This window comes from Mytilus californianus, unplaced genomic scaffold, assembly GCF_021869535.1.
Source record: "Mytilus californianus isolate M0D057914Y unplaced genomic scaffold, xbMytCali1.0.p SCAF_1, whole genome shotgun sequence".
NCBI lineage: Eukaryota > Metazoa > Mollusca > Bivalvia > Mytilida > Mytilidae > Mytilus > Mytilus californianus.
The window spans coordinates 126,292,299-126,307,113 of NW_026262581.1; the positions used below are offsets into that span (position 1 = coordinate 126,292,299).

A 14,815-nucleotide genomic window follows, 5' to 3' on the forward strand; every position below is an offset into this window, starting at 1 on the left:
TAACATTAATCAAGTCGTTTTAAATTTCATGCGTCCGAAGCTCTTTTCTGAATTTACATTCATTAGTCACGTTCAAAGCCAAATATTTGAAAACCAAGAATGCATATGTACCGAAAGACGTGAAGAGTTATATGGTCAAAAGGGACTTCAAAATAATAGCCAGATTCATCTAAGGTCAACTTTGCCTTAGGGACTTGGAACGTAAGTGTCTCAATAATTCCTTTTTTCAGTCGATTGATACTGTGGTCAACCAGATATTTCGCCTTTCCTTCTCTGGTTTCCATGCCTATGTCTTTCACATAGAAAGGGCATTCTGTTTAATTTTTAGCTCACCTGGCCTTAAAGGCCAAGTGAGCTTTTCTCATCACTTGGCGTCCGTCGTCGTTAACTTTTACAAAAATCTTCTCCTCTGAAACTACTGGACCAAATTTAACCAAACTTGGCCATAATCATCATTGGGGTATCTATGTTTAAAAACTGTGTCCGATGACCCGGCCCGCCAACCAAGATGGCCACCATGGCTAAAAATAGAACATAGGGGTAAAATGTAGATTTTGGCTTATATCTCTGAAACCAAATCATTTAGAGCAAATCTGACAAGCAGTAAAATGGTTTATCAGGTCAAGATCTATCTGCCCTGAAATTTTCAGACAAATCAGACAACCCATTGTTAGGTTGCTGCCCATGAATTGGTAATTTTAAGAAAATTTTGCAGGTTTTGGTTATTATCTTCAATATTATTATAGATAGAGATAAACTGTAAACAGCAATAATGTACAGCAAAGTAAGATCTACAAATAAGTCAACATGACCAAAATGGTCAATTGACCCCTTAAGGAGTTATTGCCCTTTATAGTCATTTTTTAACAATTTTTTGTAAATTTTTGTAATCTTTTACAAAAATCTTCTCCTCTAAAACTACTGAAACAAATTTAACCAAACTTATACACAATCATCATTAGGGTATCTTGTTTAAAAAATGTGTCCGATGACCCCGCTTACCAACCAACATGGCCGACATGGCTAAAAATAGAACATAGGGGTAAAATGCAAGTTTTGTCTATTATTTTTTGAACCGTTATAAATGGAGAAAATCTGAAAGGAAGCAAAAATGTTCAGAATAATGAGCTCTACCAATTGACCATATACTTCAAAACTGTTAGACAAATTCTTATAGGAGTTATTGCCCATAAATGACAAATTTTACCATTTTTTCATTTTTGCCTATTATCATGAAAACTATGATATTAAGAGAGAAACATTTTTTTTCCGTTATGCCTTATATGATTTAAATTATAATAGATAAATAAACACTTTAAATCACAAAAATGATCAGCAAGGCAAGATCTATCAAAAAGTCAAATTTTGGCGATATTATATAGTTAGTAGACTGTCACTCTTCATAGGAGTGATTGCCCTTAAATGAGGATTTTTTTACCCTCTTTTGTGTTTTGAGCAAAAACTAAAGAAGATAGAGAGAAACTAAACAGACTAAAAGATCAGTAATACAAGATCAACAAAATAGAGATTTTTGTCATGAAGTCTATTCTCGTCTACAATGTTGGAGAGTGTCCTTTGTTTGATATACACATAGACCAAGGTGAACAACACAGGCTCTTTAGAGCCTCTAGTTATCTTCTTAGTAGGTTGAACCAAAAATGTATACATATGTGCTATTCTAATCTGCAATACTTTTAAGATAAAAATGAAACAAAACAAATGTACGAAACTCCATGGCCATTCATGAGTACACATTCTCTAGAAAAGGCTGTTATATAACAATATGTAGATTAGATAATTCACAATTCTTGTTCGATGTTCTTATAAAGGCAACATATTTTTTTTCTTTAGCATGTTCTTAATTGCAGATTAAAAAATTATTAGTAACTCAAGTGTTTTCGATTTTCCAAAAGGGTTTTATTTACAAATGTGTCCAGTCAGTTCTAATGAACTATTGGTCAGTTTAATAGTAACGAGGACAAAAACTCTTAATATCATTGGCCATATATTGATGTGACTTATCCTCACTGATGAAACACCAACTTCTTATTTTTCTTTTCCATGCATGATTTTGACCGTTTGAACTTTTTATGTTTTTATTCGTTGTATGTGAACATGTTTAAATTTATTATTAATACTTTTATCATCAGCATCAACATTATCGTTATTTTAAGTTTATACCCCGTATGTCAATACATAAAATAAATAATGTTTATTTCAAGACGATTCTAGCACACATGAAAACATCATCAATCCTTAACTTGGTGCACCCAACAATTATTTATTTTATATATTCATCAGCTGCCAAAGGTTTTGCAAGCCAAATATTGACAAGTAAAACAAGTAAATATGATCCGCTGTTGAAATTTCTGAACCTAGAACAAGATCATGATGACGTCTCGACAAAACTATTCTTTCAGTCATTCTAGTGAAGTTTTTCTCGTTTACAATCAATTCAAAAAATGCTAATTTATAAGTTAAGAAATTTTATTTCACATTAAAAAGGTGGTGTATCCTAACAAAAAGGTCAAAAAGTTAAAGTACAACATTAAAAAGAACCTATATATTATTAAGTGCATACAATTTAAATTCCCAGCTACTCTGACATTATGAAAATGTAGTCGTTGAAAATTAAAAGTTTTATATATATTTTTCGGTAGGTTGACTTATTGATCATTTTTGTATGCATCGTTTCATTCAATATTCTTCATCCGTTGTCAGTGTAAATAACACGTGAAGCAGAATGGCGGCTTATTATCATGAGGTAACATTACTTAATCCATATACACGTCAACTAATCCATTCATTATCTAATTAACTTGTCATCATTTATCATTAAAATCTATTTAATTATCTAAAATATTTATGATTTAATTAAACTTAAAACTGATGTTAAGGAATTGCTGCATTAACGGTATCCAATGTAAACAGTTAACAGCTTCAGATCAATATCGTTATGTTTATGTTATACCATTGCTTATTTACGGATAAAGTACTCTTTTGTTTTGATTGATAAAAATGATGTGTTTCTGCAAAATACTAGTTCATGAACATCCTTAAAATCACAAACCATGCATTAAACCCGGATTATAAATGTCCATAGCAGTTTATTTACTGTAGTGTTACAAATAGAATTCCTAGAGTTCTAACATCTATTGAATATAAAAAAAACATCAGAAACTGAAACATTTTTCTATCTATGTCATCTATCTTTTCTTTTAAATTTTGTGGTTTTCAAATTACATCAGGCAAAGTTGACCTTAGATGGATTTGGCTATTTGTTAGGTCCTTTTTTTTTATATAGCTCTTCACTTTGAACTGTTTAGGTTCTTATACATTCTTGGTTTTCAAATATTCGACTTTAAGCGTTCCTGATGAAGGTAAATCCAGAAAAGCGCTTCAGACGCATGAAATTTATAGCGTGTTTTTTTTTTTGGTCATTGTTATGATTAGAAGCTACGCAATGTGACCAGCGTTGAATCCAAAACACATCAACAACAAACAATGAAATTTCAGTCGCATGCATTACATGGATATGAAGTGATTGTAGCACAGCATCATACAAAATAACAGATTCTAATATATATAGAATAAAGGGAAGGTTTAACATTCAGTGGGTAACTTATCACCAACATGTTAATGTAATATGAATATGAGCTTCATTTGTTTGTGCTAGACAAATGCGTGAAGATTTTACGTTCTAGTTCACGAGGTGAAATTTCACAAGAAGACTTGTCACAACTCACACTATTCGGACTCCGAGACAATATGCCTTTTCCTGTTACTCCTAAATACGGTTTGCGTGGCGCAGAACCGGCAAATGGCAAATGTGTGTCTTCGGATGAAGACTCTACGGTGGATCTAATCTACAACCTTTGCACTCGGCGAGTCGATCACACGAATGCCATTCGGTTCCTTATGTTTTATAATGGAATATTCAGTTATATAAAAAATATTCAATTTTTTTGTTAAATTTGATGGATCATATGACTTTAAAGCGTGTTTAACGACTTCAACATATATAAATAGTGTAGTATATTTAGTTCAAATTATCAATGTAAACTGGAAACATTTTAATTTGTTTCAGGGCACAGTCAAGGGGAAAGGAGAAAGTGATTTCACGGATGGGGATAAAGAAAAAATATCAGAACGTTTAAGGAAAGCTATGAAAGGACTGGGTAGGTGAATCTCGAGTGGCATGCCATAGTACATAGAAGAGGGGGTTCTAAATATTGCGAAGGTCTATCATAGTAATTCACTGTTGTATAATGCCTTAATACCCGAAAGTTTCCAAAATATATGGACATTGTTTTTAATGTTCATTTGTTATTTCACATTTCATTCTTGAAATGTTCTAATTTCAGGGCCTTTTACAGTTGACTATATGCGGTATGGGTTTTGCTCATTGTTGAAGGCCGTGCGGTGAGCTATAGTTGTTAATTTCTGTGTCATTTGGTCTCTTGTGGAGAGTTGTTTCATTGGCAATCATACCACATCTTCTTATTTTTATATAAAGTCGTTATTCTCGTTATTTATTGATGTTTACCAGAACTTGCAGTTGTTCAGGAGGATGATCTTACTCGCGTTGTTGTTCGGCGACCGAAAATATATGTGATAACCTCATCTAAGAACTTATGAAAAAAACTACAAGGTTCCAACTCCCTTAGTCAAAGTTGACTCTAAATGAATTTGGCTATTTTTGAAGATTTGGTCAGATGCAAAGTAAACTTTTCTTCGTATTTATACATCACTGACCTTCAAATGTGTGCGCTTTGACCGCTCATGATGAAAATGAATCCATAAAAGCGGCACGGGACGCATGACGCTCATACATTTTTTTTTTCATTGCAAATGATATTGTTAAATTCGAATGCTGGTACAATTAAAACAACTTAAAACACAAAAACTTTCCCCCAGGCATATTTACATTATACTTTTTTCTTGCTATAGGTACAGATGAAAAAGTGATAATTGAAGCTTTGTCTTCACATACCAACACACAATTACAGAGTGTTAAGTCTACTTATAAGACATTATATGGAAGGGTAAATATTTTTTTTTAAATATGTAGCGCAATACGACAGTTAAAGAGGAAAGCTTATGAAACTTTGCAAGGTTATTCAAATAAAAGATAACAGTTTTGAAAATAAACATACATATACGATCAATTTTTCAATTTCAATATTTTCTTTAATGAAATTGTGTTTTTCTTAAATATATTGGTTTCTCCTAATTCATTTGAAAGCATTATTTCGGAGCACATATATGAAGCTATGAGCGGTCGGGACAGGGGTACCCTTCTCCAACCTCCCGCCCGCTATCTCCCACCTCCCACTTTAAGAATCTTTTTTTCTCTCCCACCTATTTTTTGTCTCCCACCTCCCGCCCCCACCTCCCACCTCCCTCAAAAGCTGTCCACCCCATCAGCTATAATAAAATGCCTATTTAGATAATAAGGTAGTTAAAGCGAATGAATGGCGAAGTCCTCCCTTTTCATCCTAATCTTATATTATACAGTTATATGAAACTTGCTCAGTTCGCCTCTGCATTGATTCCATACAAAATATCTGCATTGTAGGACTTAGAAGAGGATTTGAGAAGTGAGCTTTCAGGGCATTTTGAAAGCTTATGTATTTATAGATTAACACCGTCCAGTGAATTTGATGCCAAATGTCTTCGTAAAGCCATGAAGGTAAGATATACCATGCAAACCTGTGATTTACACATATCAATATTGACAAAATGTTCCAACTTTGGGTAAATAACCTTTCAAGATAAAATCACATTTCGTGCATTTATTAGGCGAACTTGATCAAATCCTGAAATGAAGACCCTTTTTACTGCACTTCGGTTATTTGATCAAAGGAGACCAAAAAAGGAGATTATGGAATCGTTTGACTGGATTAGAAATATATAGAGTTGTAAGTTTAACCATAGCATGCACCAAATGCGGTCTCGAAAATAAAAAAATAATAATAAAAAATGATAAATTTAAGCTATTATTAGTTTCACGCCTTGTTAGTGGCACAGTTTACTTGAATAAATGCAAATACATGTTCCTCTCTAGTGAAGGAAATTCGATATTTCTGTATATTAGGTATATAGATGTATAAAAGAATTGGCATATATCTTTTACACGGAGATTATATGGATCTACACCTTCAGTCAGTGCCTTTCATTATTTTGTTTTGCATAGTTAACATGTAAAACCATTGCCTTTTAATTATTTCATCTTTAACTATTAAAATTACATACAGGCGAGACATGTCTTTGTGTCACCAGTTTATTTTTATATGTGACATCACCCTCTGAATATGTAATTTTTTTGCATATCTGATAAAAGTGATTATTCCTTGCACGACATAATCATCGTATAAAACTTCTTGTTATTTGTTTTGCAGGGTATTGGTACAAAGGAGGTGACATTGGTCGAAATTCTATGTTCACATAATAACTCTGAAATTAAAGACATCAAAGAAGACTACAAGAAAGGTAAGTCAGACATTTTATTATTGTTGGTGTTTTTTGTCAAGGATTTCTCATAGATTTTGATCCTCACTTTAAATAACGTGCATACAATGGACAACGAACACTAAAGATTGAACACCTAAAACTTTTTTTCTCAACAAAGTGATAAAAAAATACAGAAAAGATATACCATATCTTACGCTGCTTAAAGCACTTGTTGCTTACGACATTGATTCAAACTTTTTTTGAATTTTAAGAATTTTTCTTAGTTCCTAGATATTCAGAAGTATCTCAATAATGTTTTTACTATTCCAGTTTATGACCGGGATCTAGAAGGAGATATTAAAGATGAGACTAGTGGGGATTTCCAACGTATATTGGTGTCATTACTGCAGGGAAACAGGGACGAGAACCAAACTGTTGATCAAAAACAAGTAGAAGATGATGTTAAGGAACTAAAACAGGTATTCTGTAATAAACAATTCGGGGCAAAATAAACTCATACAGATGCATGAAAAAAGTACTGCGAACTTTTGTTTTCAAACAGCCAGCCAAGACATACCTATCCAAATCACTTCAAGTCAAAAGTTACAGCTGCTCTTTTCACAAAAAATCTTAAAGAGTAAAAATACTCGTAAGTCATACACATTTAAGTATAACAAAATATTTATAATGAAAGAAAGGTGAAGAAAAAAACGAAAAAATAGAAAATCCTTTATACTTATGGTCATAAAGCTCCCACCGTTTCTACGTGTTTGTACACCCCTGGCTTTCAAATGTTTAGGTTTGAGCGTTCTCGATGAATGTCAATCCAGAAAAGCTCTTAGGACGCACGACATTTATTTATTGTTATCTTCCTTACTCAATTGTCTCTTCATGAAAAGAAGAAAAGAACATTTAACTAATTCCACCATAACAATATCAGGGCGCTCCTCCCTCCTCCCCCGAAAAGGGACAAGAAGAAAAGTACCTCTTAAAAGGATATAAAGCAGATATATCTTAGAATATTAATAGTAAAACAAACAATAAAATATAAAATGAAACTATGGTGCACAGAAAACACTCAAAATAATGATGGTTTTGCAGTACAATGTAACGTCTTTTTATGAAAGTGAACAGAGTGACCTAGCTGAGACATCTTATATTTGGAAAACTTAATGTAACTCCGAAAACCCATATGAATGAATCATTATTCAGACAGATCACTCAGTCCAAGTCTTTAACTTACATTACAGGCTGGTACTAAACTTATGTTTGGAACCGACGAATCTGTGTTCAACAAAATATTAGCAAAAAGAAGTTTGTCACATTTGAAGGCTGTTTTTGAAGCTTACAGATCTGATGAACAGAAAGATATAGAAACTGTAGTAGCAGACGAGATGAGTGGAGATTTGTGCAAAGCTTTTCTTGCTGTTGGTTAGTTTTTTGTTAAATATATCGTTCAGAAAGGACTATTTACAGTAAAATTAAAATTAAGTACAAGTTAGTAAAGAATGTGTTTAATACATTCAATGTTTAATTTGAACAAGATTTTATATCACCGTTTCAACATGTCGACAGTAATATCATTTAGCCTGTAGATAACAGTTGTCCTTATACACTTTCTTTTCATGGATAATGTAAAAATAAAAAGATGTTAGATTGCCAATGAGACACCTATCCATTTGAGACCAACTTAACTATTTTGTCCATGATTATGACGAATCTCCAATTTCAAACTTCTTCCACCACTGATATCATCATAGAAAACCAGTAGATGTAGCTATAAAACATTTTTGATGGATTTAAACACATTCAGATGTGTTCAAAAGAATATATATTTCATTCTTTTAATTCTTTCAATGAGATTAATCGATACTAAATACAAATGCAATGGTTGCACATTTGAACCAAAATAGATCTTCATCCTTTTCCTAAACAAAAGTCGAAAAAAATATTGAAAAAGCAGATTTAAAACCTTAACAAAAATAAGAGCTATGCATAGAGGAGATGAGTCTGAATTTGCAAATGAATTGTTCAACAATAAATGCATATTAGCAGACATGCGAAACAACATTCATATACGTCGACTCTGCAAATTTCTTTACAATATCCATATTTTCACCAGACACCAAGTAAAGAGATCCTGCATTGACAATGCTCTCGAGACATTTGTTTAGGACTAAAGGTGCCCTCGAGCATAACATTAAATTGTAAATATTTGAATGTAATTGGATTGACCTTTATGAAATATATGTCACAGACGACCACGGGTATGTTCTAAATGTCTTGGTCATTCTCTCGCTCGCCCTTTTCCTCTCGATTGCGACTCAACACCAAATGTGTACTAACCATGAGCAACACGAAGGGTGCCACATATGGAGCTGGATATGCTTACCCTTCCGGAGCACCTGGTATCACCCCAATTTGTGTTGGGGTCCATGTCGCCCAGTCTTTTTCTGTAATGTTTTGTAGACTTGGTAGTTCTTTTCGTCGTTTTTCGTTTTTTGCCACGATTTTGTTGGTCTTTCGTTTGACTTGTGAGTCGAGATTCCACCTTTTAATCTTCCGCCCCTTTTTTGTGAATTACGACAACACCTATATTCTCTGTGATACCAGAGACCATTTTTTTTTTAAATAAATGATAATATATCTTATTTTAAATTTCAGTGAGGTTTATAAAGGATCCTCTCGAGTACTTTGCAAGTTGTTTCCACGAGACCATGTGTGGTCCAGGCACAGACGATGAACGTCTAATGCAACTAGTAGTTGCACACTGTGAGGTATTTAACAAATTATTGACATTTTCAATTTATAAAACAAAGTGTTTCGGGAAAAGTTATGCTTTATTTGTTCACTTCTCCACTAAGTACCAACTTTTGAAAGTTCAGTTCTTTGTTCAAATTAAAACTTTCTTTTTTTACTCTTGATTAAATTTTTTTTAGATTTTCCTACATGAAAATGATATTTGCAATCTGGACCTCCAAACAGGATCAAGTAAAAATTAAACATTTAACACAACAAAAACAAAACACCACATAACAACTGTGACATCTACCTTCAAAACACACATGACTTAAAAAAAATAGTTATAAAGAAATTTTTGAGAACTCCTGACTAAAATCAATTGAACAGATACAATCATTGATAGACTATCTATCCATATAACTTATTAATTACACCATTTCTGTTCAAAGGGAAATAACTCAAAATAAAAATAAATCATATAAACTGGAAATCCCATTTTCTGTTGTATAAACCAGAGACATATATACTAAATATGTTTTTATATGTCTCTATATAAACTAAGTATGACTTTTCGCTCCGTTAAGGTCTCTAACTCAACAAAAGCTAAAATCGTGATAAACGAACATGACCTTCATTTAGTCACAGGAAACAACATATCTAAATTTGAAAAGGTTTCGTCAAAGTGTTATCAAGTTATTGCACGGACAACGCTCTAAGTATCACTTTTCGCTACTGAAAGGTCTACAACTCAACAACGAGAAAGCTAAAATCGTGAAAATCGAACTTGACCTTCATTTAGTCACAGGGAAACAACATATCTAAATTTGAAAAGATTTCGTCAAAGCTTTATCAAGTTAATGCACGGACAACGCTCTAAGTATCACTTTTCGCTATTGAAAGGTCTACAACTCAACAACGATAAAAGCTAAAATCGTGAAAATCGATCTTGACCTTCATTTTGTCACAGGAAACAACATATCAAAATTTAAAATAAACGGACACTGTTTGGCAGTCGCCAGTCCGTCCGTCTGTCCGTCCGTCCGCCCGCCCGCCCGCCCGCCGTACATCCCCAAATCAATAACCGATTTTTCCTTCGTAAATCCGGTTTAAATTGAATGATTTTTTTGTAGGGTTCAAAAATGGAAAGGCCAAAATCTATCTAAGTATAACTTTTCTCTACTTAAGGTACTTTCCTCGATCTTGATATCTATATCATTAACGAGAAGCTTAATACAAAAATTTATGATAAAAGAGATGATTTTTCATTTCCTATCGTTAATTATCCATTTTTAGATGGTGACGTTCCCTTGTCACCATCTTATGGTGTTTATATATCTCAACTTGTACGATTCGCTCGTGTATGTAACAACGTATTAGATTTTAGCGAAAGAAATTTATGTATTACTGAAAAATTACTACACCAGGGTTTTCGATATCATAAACTAGTCAAAACATTTACTAAATTTTATCATCGGTATAAGGACATCATTCGTAAATATAACTCAACATGCAGACATCTTATACGTTCGGGTATTTCACATCCAATCTTTTATGGTAATATTCTTTACAAAGCACAAAAATGTCAGTATTCACCTCAAAAGCTAACAAAACCTTTAAACAGACTTATTAAGAAGGGATATAGTTACGATACTGTTGTCAGGTCATTAAAGATTGCATATTTTGGCTTTAATATTGATTCACTTATCATGAGGGTCTTTGCATCGGAATTAAACATATTTATTCTAAAACCAGTTGTTGGCATGACACGGGTTATGTTCTTCTCATATATTAAACCCCTAACAGGAGGGATTGTGCCTGATATTCATATGATGAAGACATAATCTTTCAATCAGTTTACTTGAGGTCTGGAGCTGGCATGTCAGTAACTGCTAGTAGTCTTGTTATTTATGTATTATTGTCATTTTGTTTATTTTCTTTTGTTTCCTATTCTGACATCGGACTCGGACTTCTCTTAAACTGAGTTTTACTGTGCGTACTCGGTTGTACGTTTGTTTTTTCTACATTGGCTAGAGGTATAGGGGGAGGGTTGAGATCTCAAAAAACATGTTTAACCCCGCCGCATTTTTGCGCCTGTCCCAAGTCAGGAGCCTCTGGCCTTTGTTAGTCTTGTATCATTTTTAATTTTAGTTTCTTGTGTATAATTTGGAGTTTAGTATGACGTCCATTATCACTGAACTGGTATACATGTTTGTTTGGGGGCAAGCTGAAGGACGCCTCCGGGTGCGGGAGTTTCTCGTTGCATTGAAGACCCATTGGTGGCCTTCGGCTGTTGTCTGCTCTATGGTCGGGTTGTTGTCTCTTTGACACATTCCCCATCTCCATTCTCAATTTTATGGCTTATAACTGAATTTTCCTCGAGTCGTGTACGTTAGTGACATCCAATATTTCATGATTTGTTTCCTTGAATTTGAAAAGGCTTTATCTTCAAACGCAATTGAATACCATACAAAGTTGAGTAAATAGATGCCAACCTCGAGCTCCATTTTACAATATGGTGATGGTTTATCCCTTCATGATCATGTGCTGAACTAATTTGGATAAATTTCGGATGATCACATCTTACTCTTATATGCCTAAAAGATTTTTTTTTCTTCAATACCATCTGTCTTTCACAACTGAAATAACTGTATAGTAAGTTCCATTGTTTTCATGATCTCTTACATGAGTGCATGCAACCCTTAAAATTGACATTGAATACTAATCATCAAACCATCATTTACTGGTGAACGAAAGTTTGATCATGATTGGAAGCAAAACTAGCTCTGTGAAACCAGACATATTATACAATGTAATCAAGGTCTCTGGTGAAACATACAAGTTTGTTCTGTTGTCATATCCAATCTTGTGATCCTACCATTTATCCTGGACTTATACTAAATTAATACTATCAACATGATCAAGCATTGCATAAGTTTCGAATTCAAAACACAAGCATAATTGAGTCAAAATACTTTTCTTCTATGCAATTTTGTTCAGTTTGTTGCCTCGACTTAAAAACGGCAAACTGAGTAAGGTTCATTTCAATATAATCAACATTGTTGATAGTTTGGATGCAGATCTTAATACTAATAGCTGGGAGTTTAAATTAAAATTATGAAAACTTGAGCACTTAGTTTGAATGGTGATTATAATGTAACTATGTTATTTTGGCCTACGTGCTTTTTTATTATCTTGATCTCCATTCACAAGAAATAGACGAAGGTAGAAAATCTAGAAACAAAACTGAAGCTCTATCATGTTAGGTAAACAATTGTAGTCTAAATTGTATCGTCATCCCAACTGATATCATACCACTGTTGATTGTGTAGAAGAAATAATTGTCTTTAGTGTGATTTAATTTCCAAGTACTGTAACTTTTGCTCATAAATGATAACACTTCTATGCAAATAATTTAAGAAATAAGATTCATTGACTGATGTTAAGTCACTTGTTAAGCAGTGTCCAGTATGTATGAATGACAACTGATGTATCTACTTCCAGGTTGACCTGAAGGATATTGCTGATAAATATATGGAACTTTACAAGAAAGGGTTAGCTTTAGCCATAGAGAAGGACACTTATGGAGATTATAGGAAATTATTGTTAAGACTTTCTGGAAAAGATTAATTTGATATGATTTTAATCTAATTTTAGAACCATTAGTCACTTGCCATTTTACATTTATTTTTAGGTTTTACACATGTTAATTGGTAGAACATTTTGACATTTATACACACATCTTTTTGAATTTATTACCACAGAATTTTTTTTAGTGACTTCAAATGTTTATATGTGAGTTAGTACATATATAAATTTCATTCAATCATGATGTAGCAAACTATTGGAATATGTCTATATTAAAAATGTGTCTTTTCAAAATGTAATGATTTGCCAAATTATATCAGCTTCTACATGTTGTTATATATCTTTATAGCCATATAATTTAAATAAACAAACATGGACTGCTCCAAAAGAGGGACAAAGTAATCCTCCTTACACACACAGCTTCCAAGGGATCTCTTTGTTGACTAGTCTCCAAATAGTATAAAACAAGAATGTGTCCATAGTACGTGGTTGCCCCACTCCCACTATCATTTTCTATGTTCAGTGGACCGTGAAATTGGGGTCAAAACTCTAATTTGGCTTTTAAATTAGAAAGATCATATCATGGGGAACATGTGTACTAAGTTTCAAGTTGATTGGACCTCAGCTTCATCAAAAACTACCTTGACCAAAAACTTTAACCTGAAGCGGGACACCCCACTTGCACTATCATTTTTTATGTTCAGTGGACCGTGAAATTGGGGTCAAAACTCTAATTTGGCATGAAATTTGAAAGATCATATCATAGGGAACATGTGTACTAAGTTTCAAGTTGATTGGACCTCAGCTTCATCAAAAACTACCTTGACCAAAAACTTTAACCTGAAGCGGGACAGACGGACGAATGGACAACGGATGCACAGACCGAAAAACATAATGCCCCTAGGTGGGGCATTATATAAGCAGAGCAGAAATGGCTGTCCATATTTTTGGTATGGTAATCCCCCAAATGCAAAAATAAACCAAACAAACAAAAAACACAACCAAAAAACCCCACTCAGATAAATAAATTGCTTCGCCGAGCGCAGCTGGATACGGCCGCAGAGGTCCAACTCTGAACAGTTGGGGCAAAAATGGACGCAATATTTGGGCTTGATACAGGTCTGAATTTGGATTGTAATTAAATATTTGACACATAAAAGGTTTCTGACACAGAATAACTGTATTCAAAGAACTTAGAATTGGTTACATGATTTGAATTCATATTCAATTTTTTGCTTTTGTGCAATACACTTTGCTGTTGCGAATTGACCCCCCTCCCCTCACAAAAAAAAATAAAAAATTTACCCCCCTTTTTTTTTGCAAAAAAAATAATATTTGAAGAATTTTTCTTTTTTAATTTCTGAAATCTGAAATGAGAAAAAATTGACCACCCCCTTTTTCCCCAAAAAAAATTCTTTCCCTCAAGATATGGTCATAATCTCAATTCAAATTTCCAATGGAGTTTGCAACCATATTTACCCATTTAAATTTACCATAGTGCTAACTTAATCTATTTTATAAAAGAATCTAAAATATGGTGTCAAATCTTTCATATGGATTTTTTTGTAAAAAAAAAAGATGCAACATTTGCAGATATTTTTACTGGTCTTCCTTTATAAATATGCATTTCTTTAAACATAATTTAAAAGCAGTGTAAGGGAGGTAATCAAAATGTTGTATTTGGATTACCTCCCTTACACTGCTTTTAAATTGTCTTAATTGTTCATTAACCATTACTTTATACATAATTTAAAAGCAGTGTAAGGGAGGTAATTCAAATGATGTATTTGATTTACCTCCTTTACACTGCTTTAAATTATGTTTTGTACTATAGTATTTGTCCATTAACCAGGACACCCTTGTTTTTCCCCCTTTTATGCCCCTAATTCCCAAACGGTTTGAGCCATAACCCCCCAAAGCAAATCCTAACCATCCCTTTGTGGTATGGAACCTTGTGGTATAATTTCAAAGAGATCCATACACTGTTCCACAAGTAATTGTCTGGAAACTAGAAAAATGCTTAATTTTGTCCCCT

The 14,815-nt window shown here is 33.3% G+C and overlaps 1 protein-coding gene across 1 annotated transcript; it reads left to right on the plus strand.

Annotated features, from left to right (window-relative positions):
* The first annotated feature begins 2,704 nt into the window (after positions 1-2,704).
* On the plus strand, positions 2,705-12,970 carry LOC127733352 (annexin A13-like). The gene is made up of 9 exons (XM_052242724.1): positions 2,705-2,764; positions 4,088-4,178; positions 4,951-5,045; positions 5,579-5,692; positions 6,402-6,492; positions 6,784-6,932; positions 7,704-7,884; positions 9,118-9,230; positions 12,697-12,970. The coding sequence occupies exons 1-9, from the start codon at positions 2,744-2,746 to the stop codon at positions 12,820-12,822; spliced, it is 981 nt and encodes a 326-aa protein (XP_052098684.1). The 5' UTR covers positions 2,705-2,743; the 3' UTR covers positions 12,823-12,970.
* The last annotated feature ends 1,845 nt before the right edge of the window (positions 12,971-14,815 follow it).

Coding starts and splice junctions, on each gene's coding strand:
- LOC127733352 (XM_052242724.1), top strand. CDS start 2,744: ATGGCGGCTTATTATCATGAG. Junction 4,179..4,950: donor GAAAGCTATGAAAGGACTGG/GTAGGTGAATCT, acceptor TTCTTGCTATAG/GTACAGATGAAAAAGTGATA. Junction 5,693..6,401: donor GTCTTCGTAAAGCCATGAAG/GTAAGATATACC, acceptor TTTGTTTTGCAG/GGTATTGGTACAAAGGAGGT.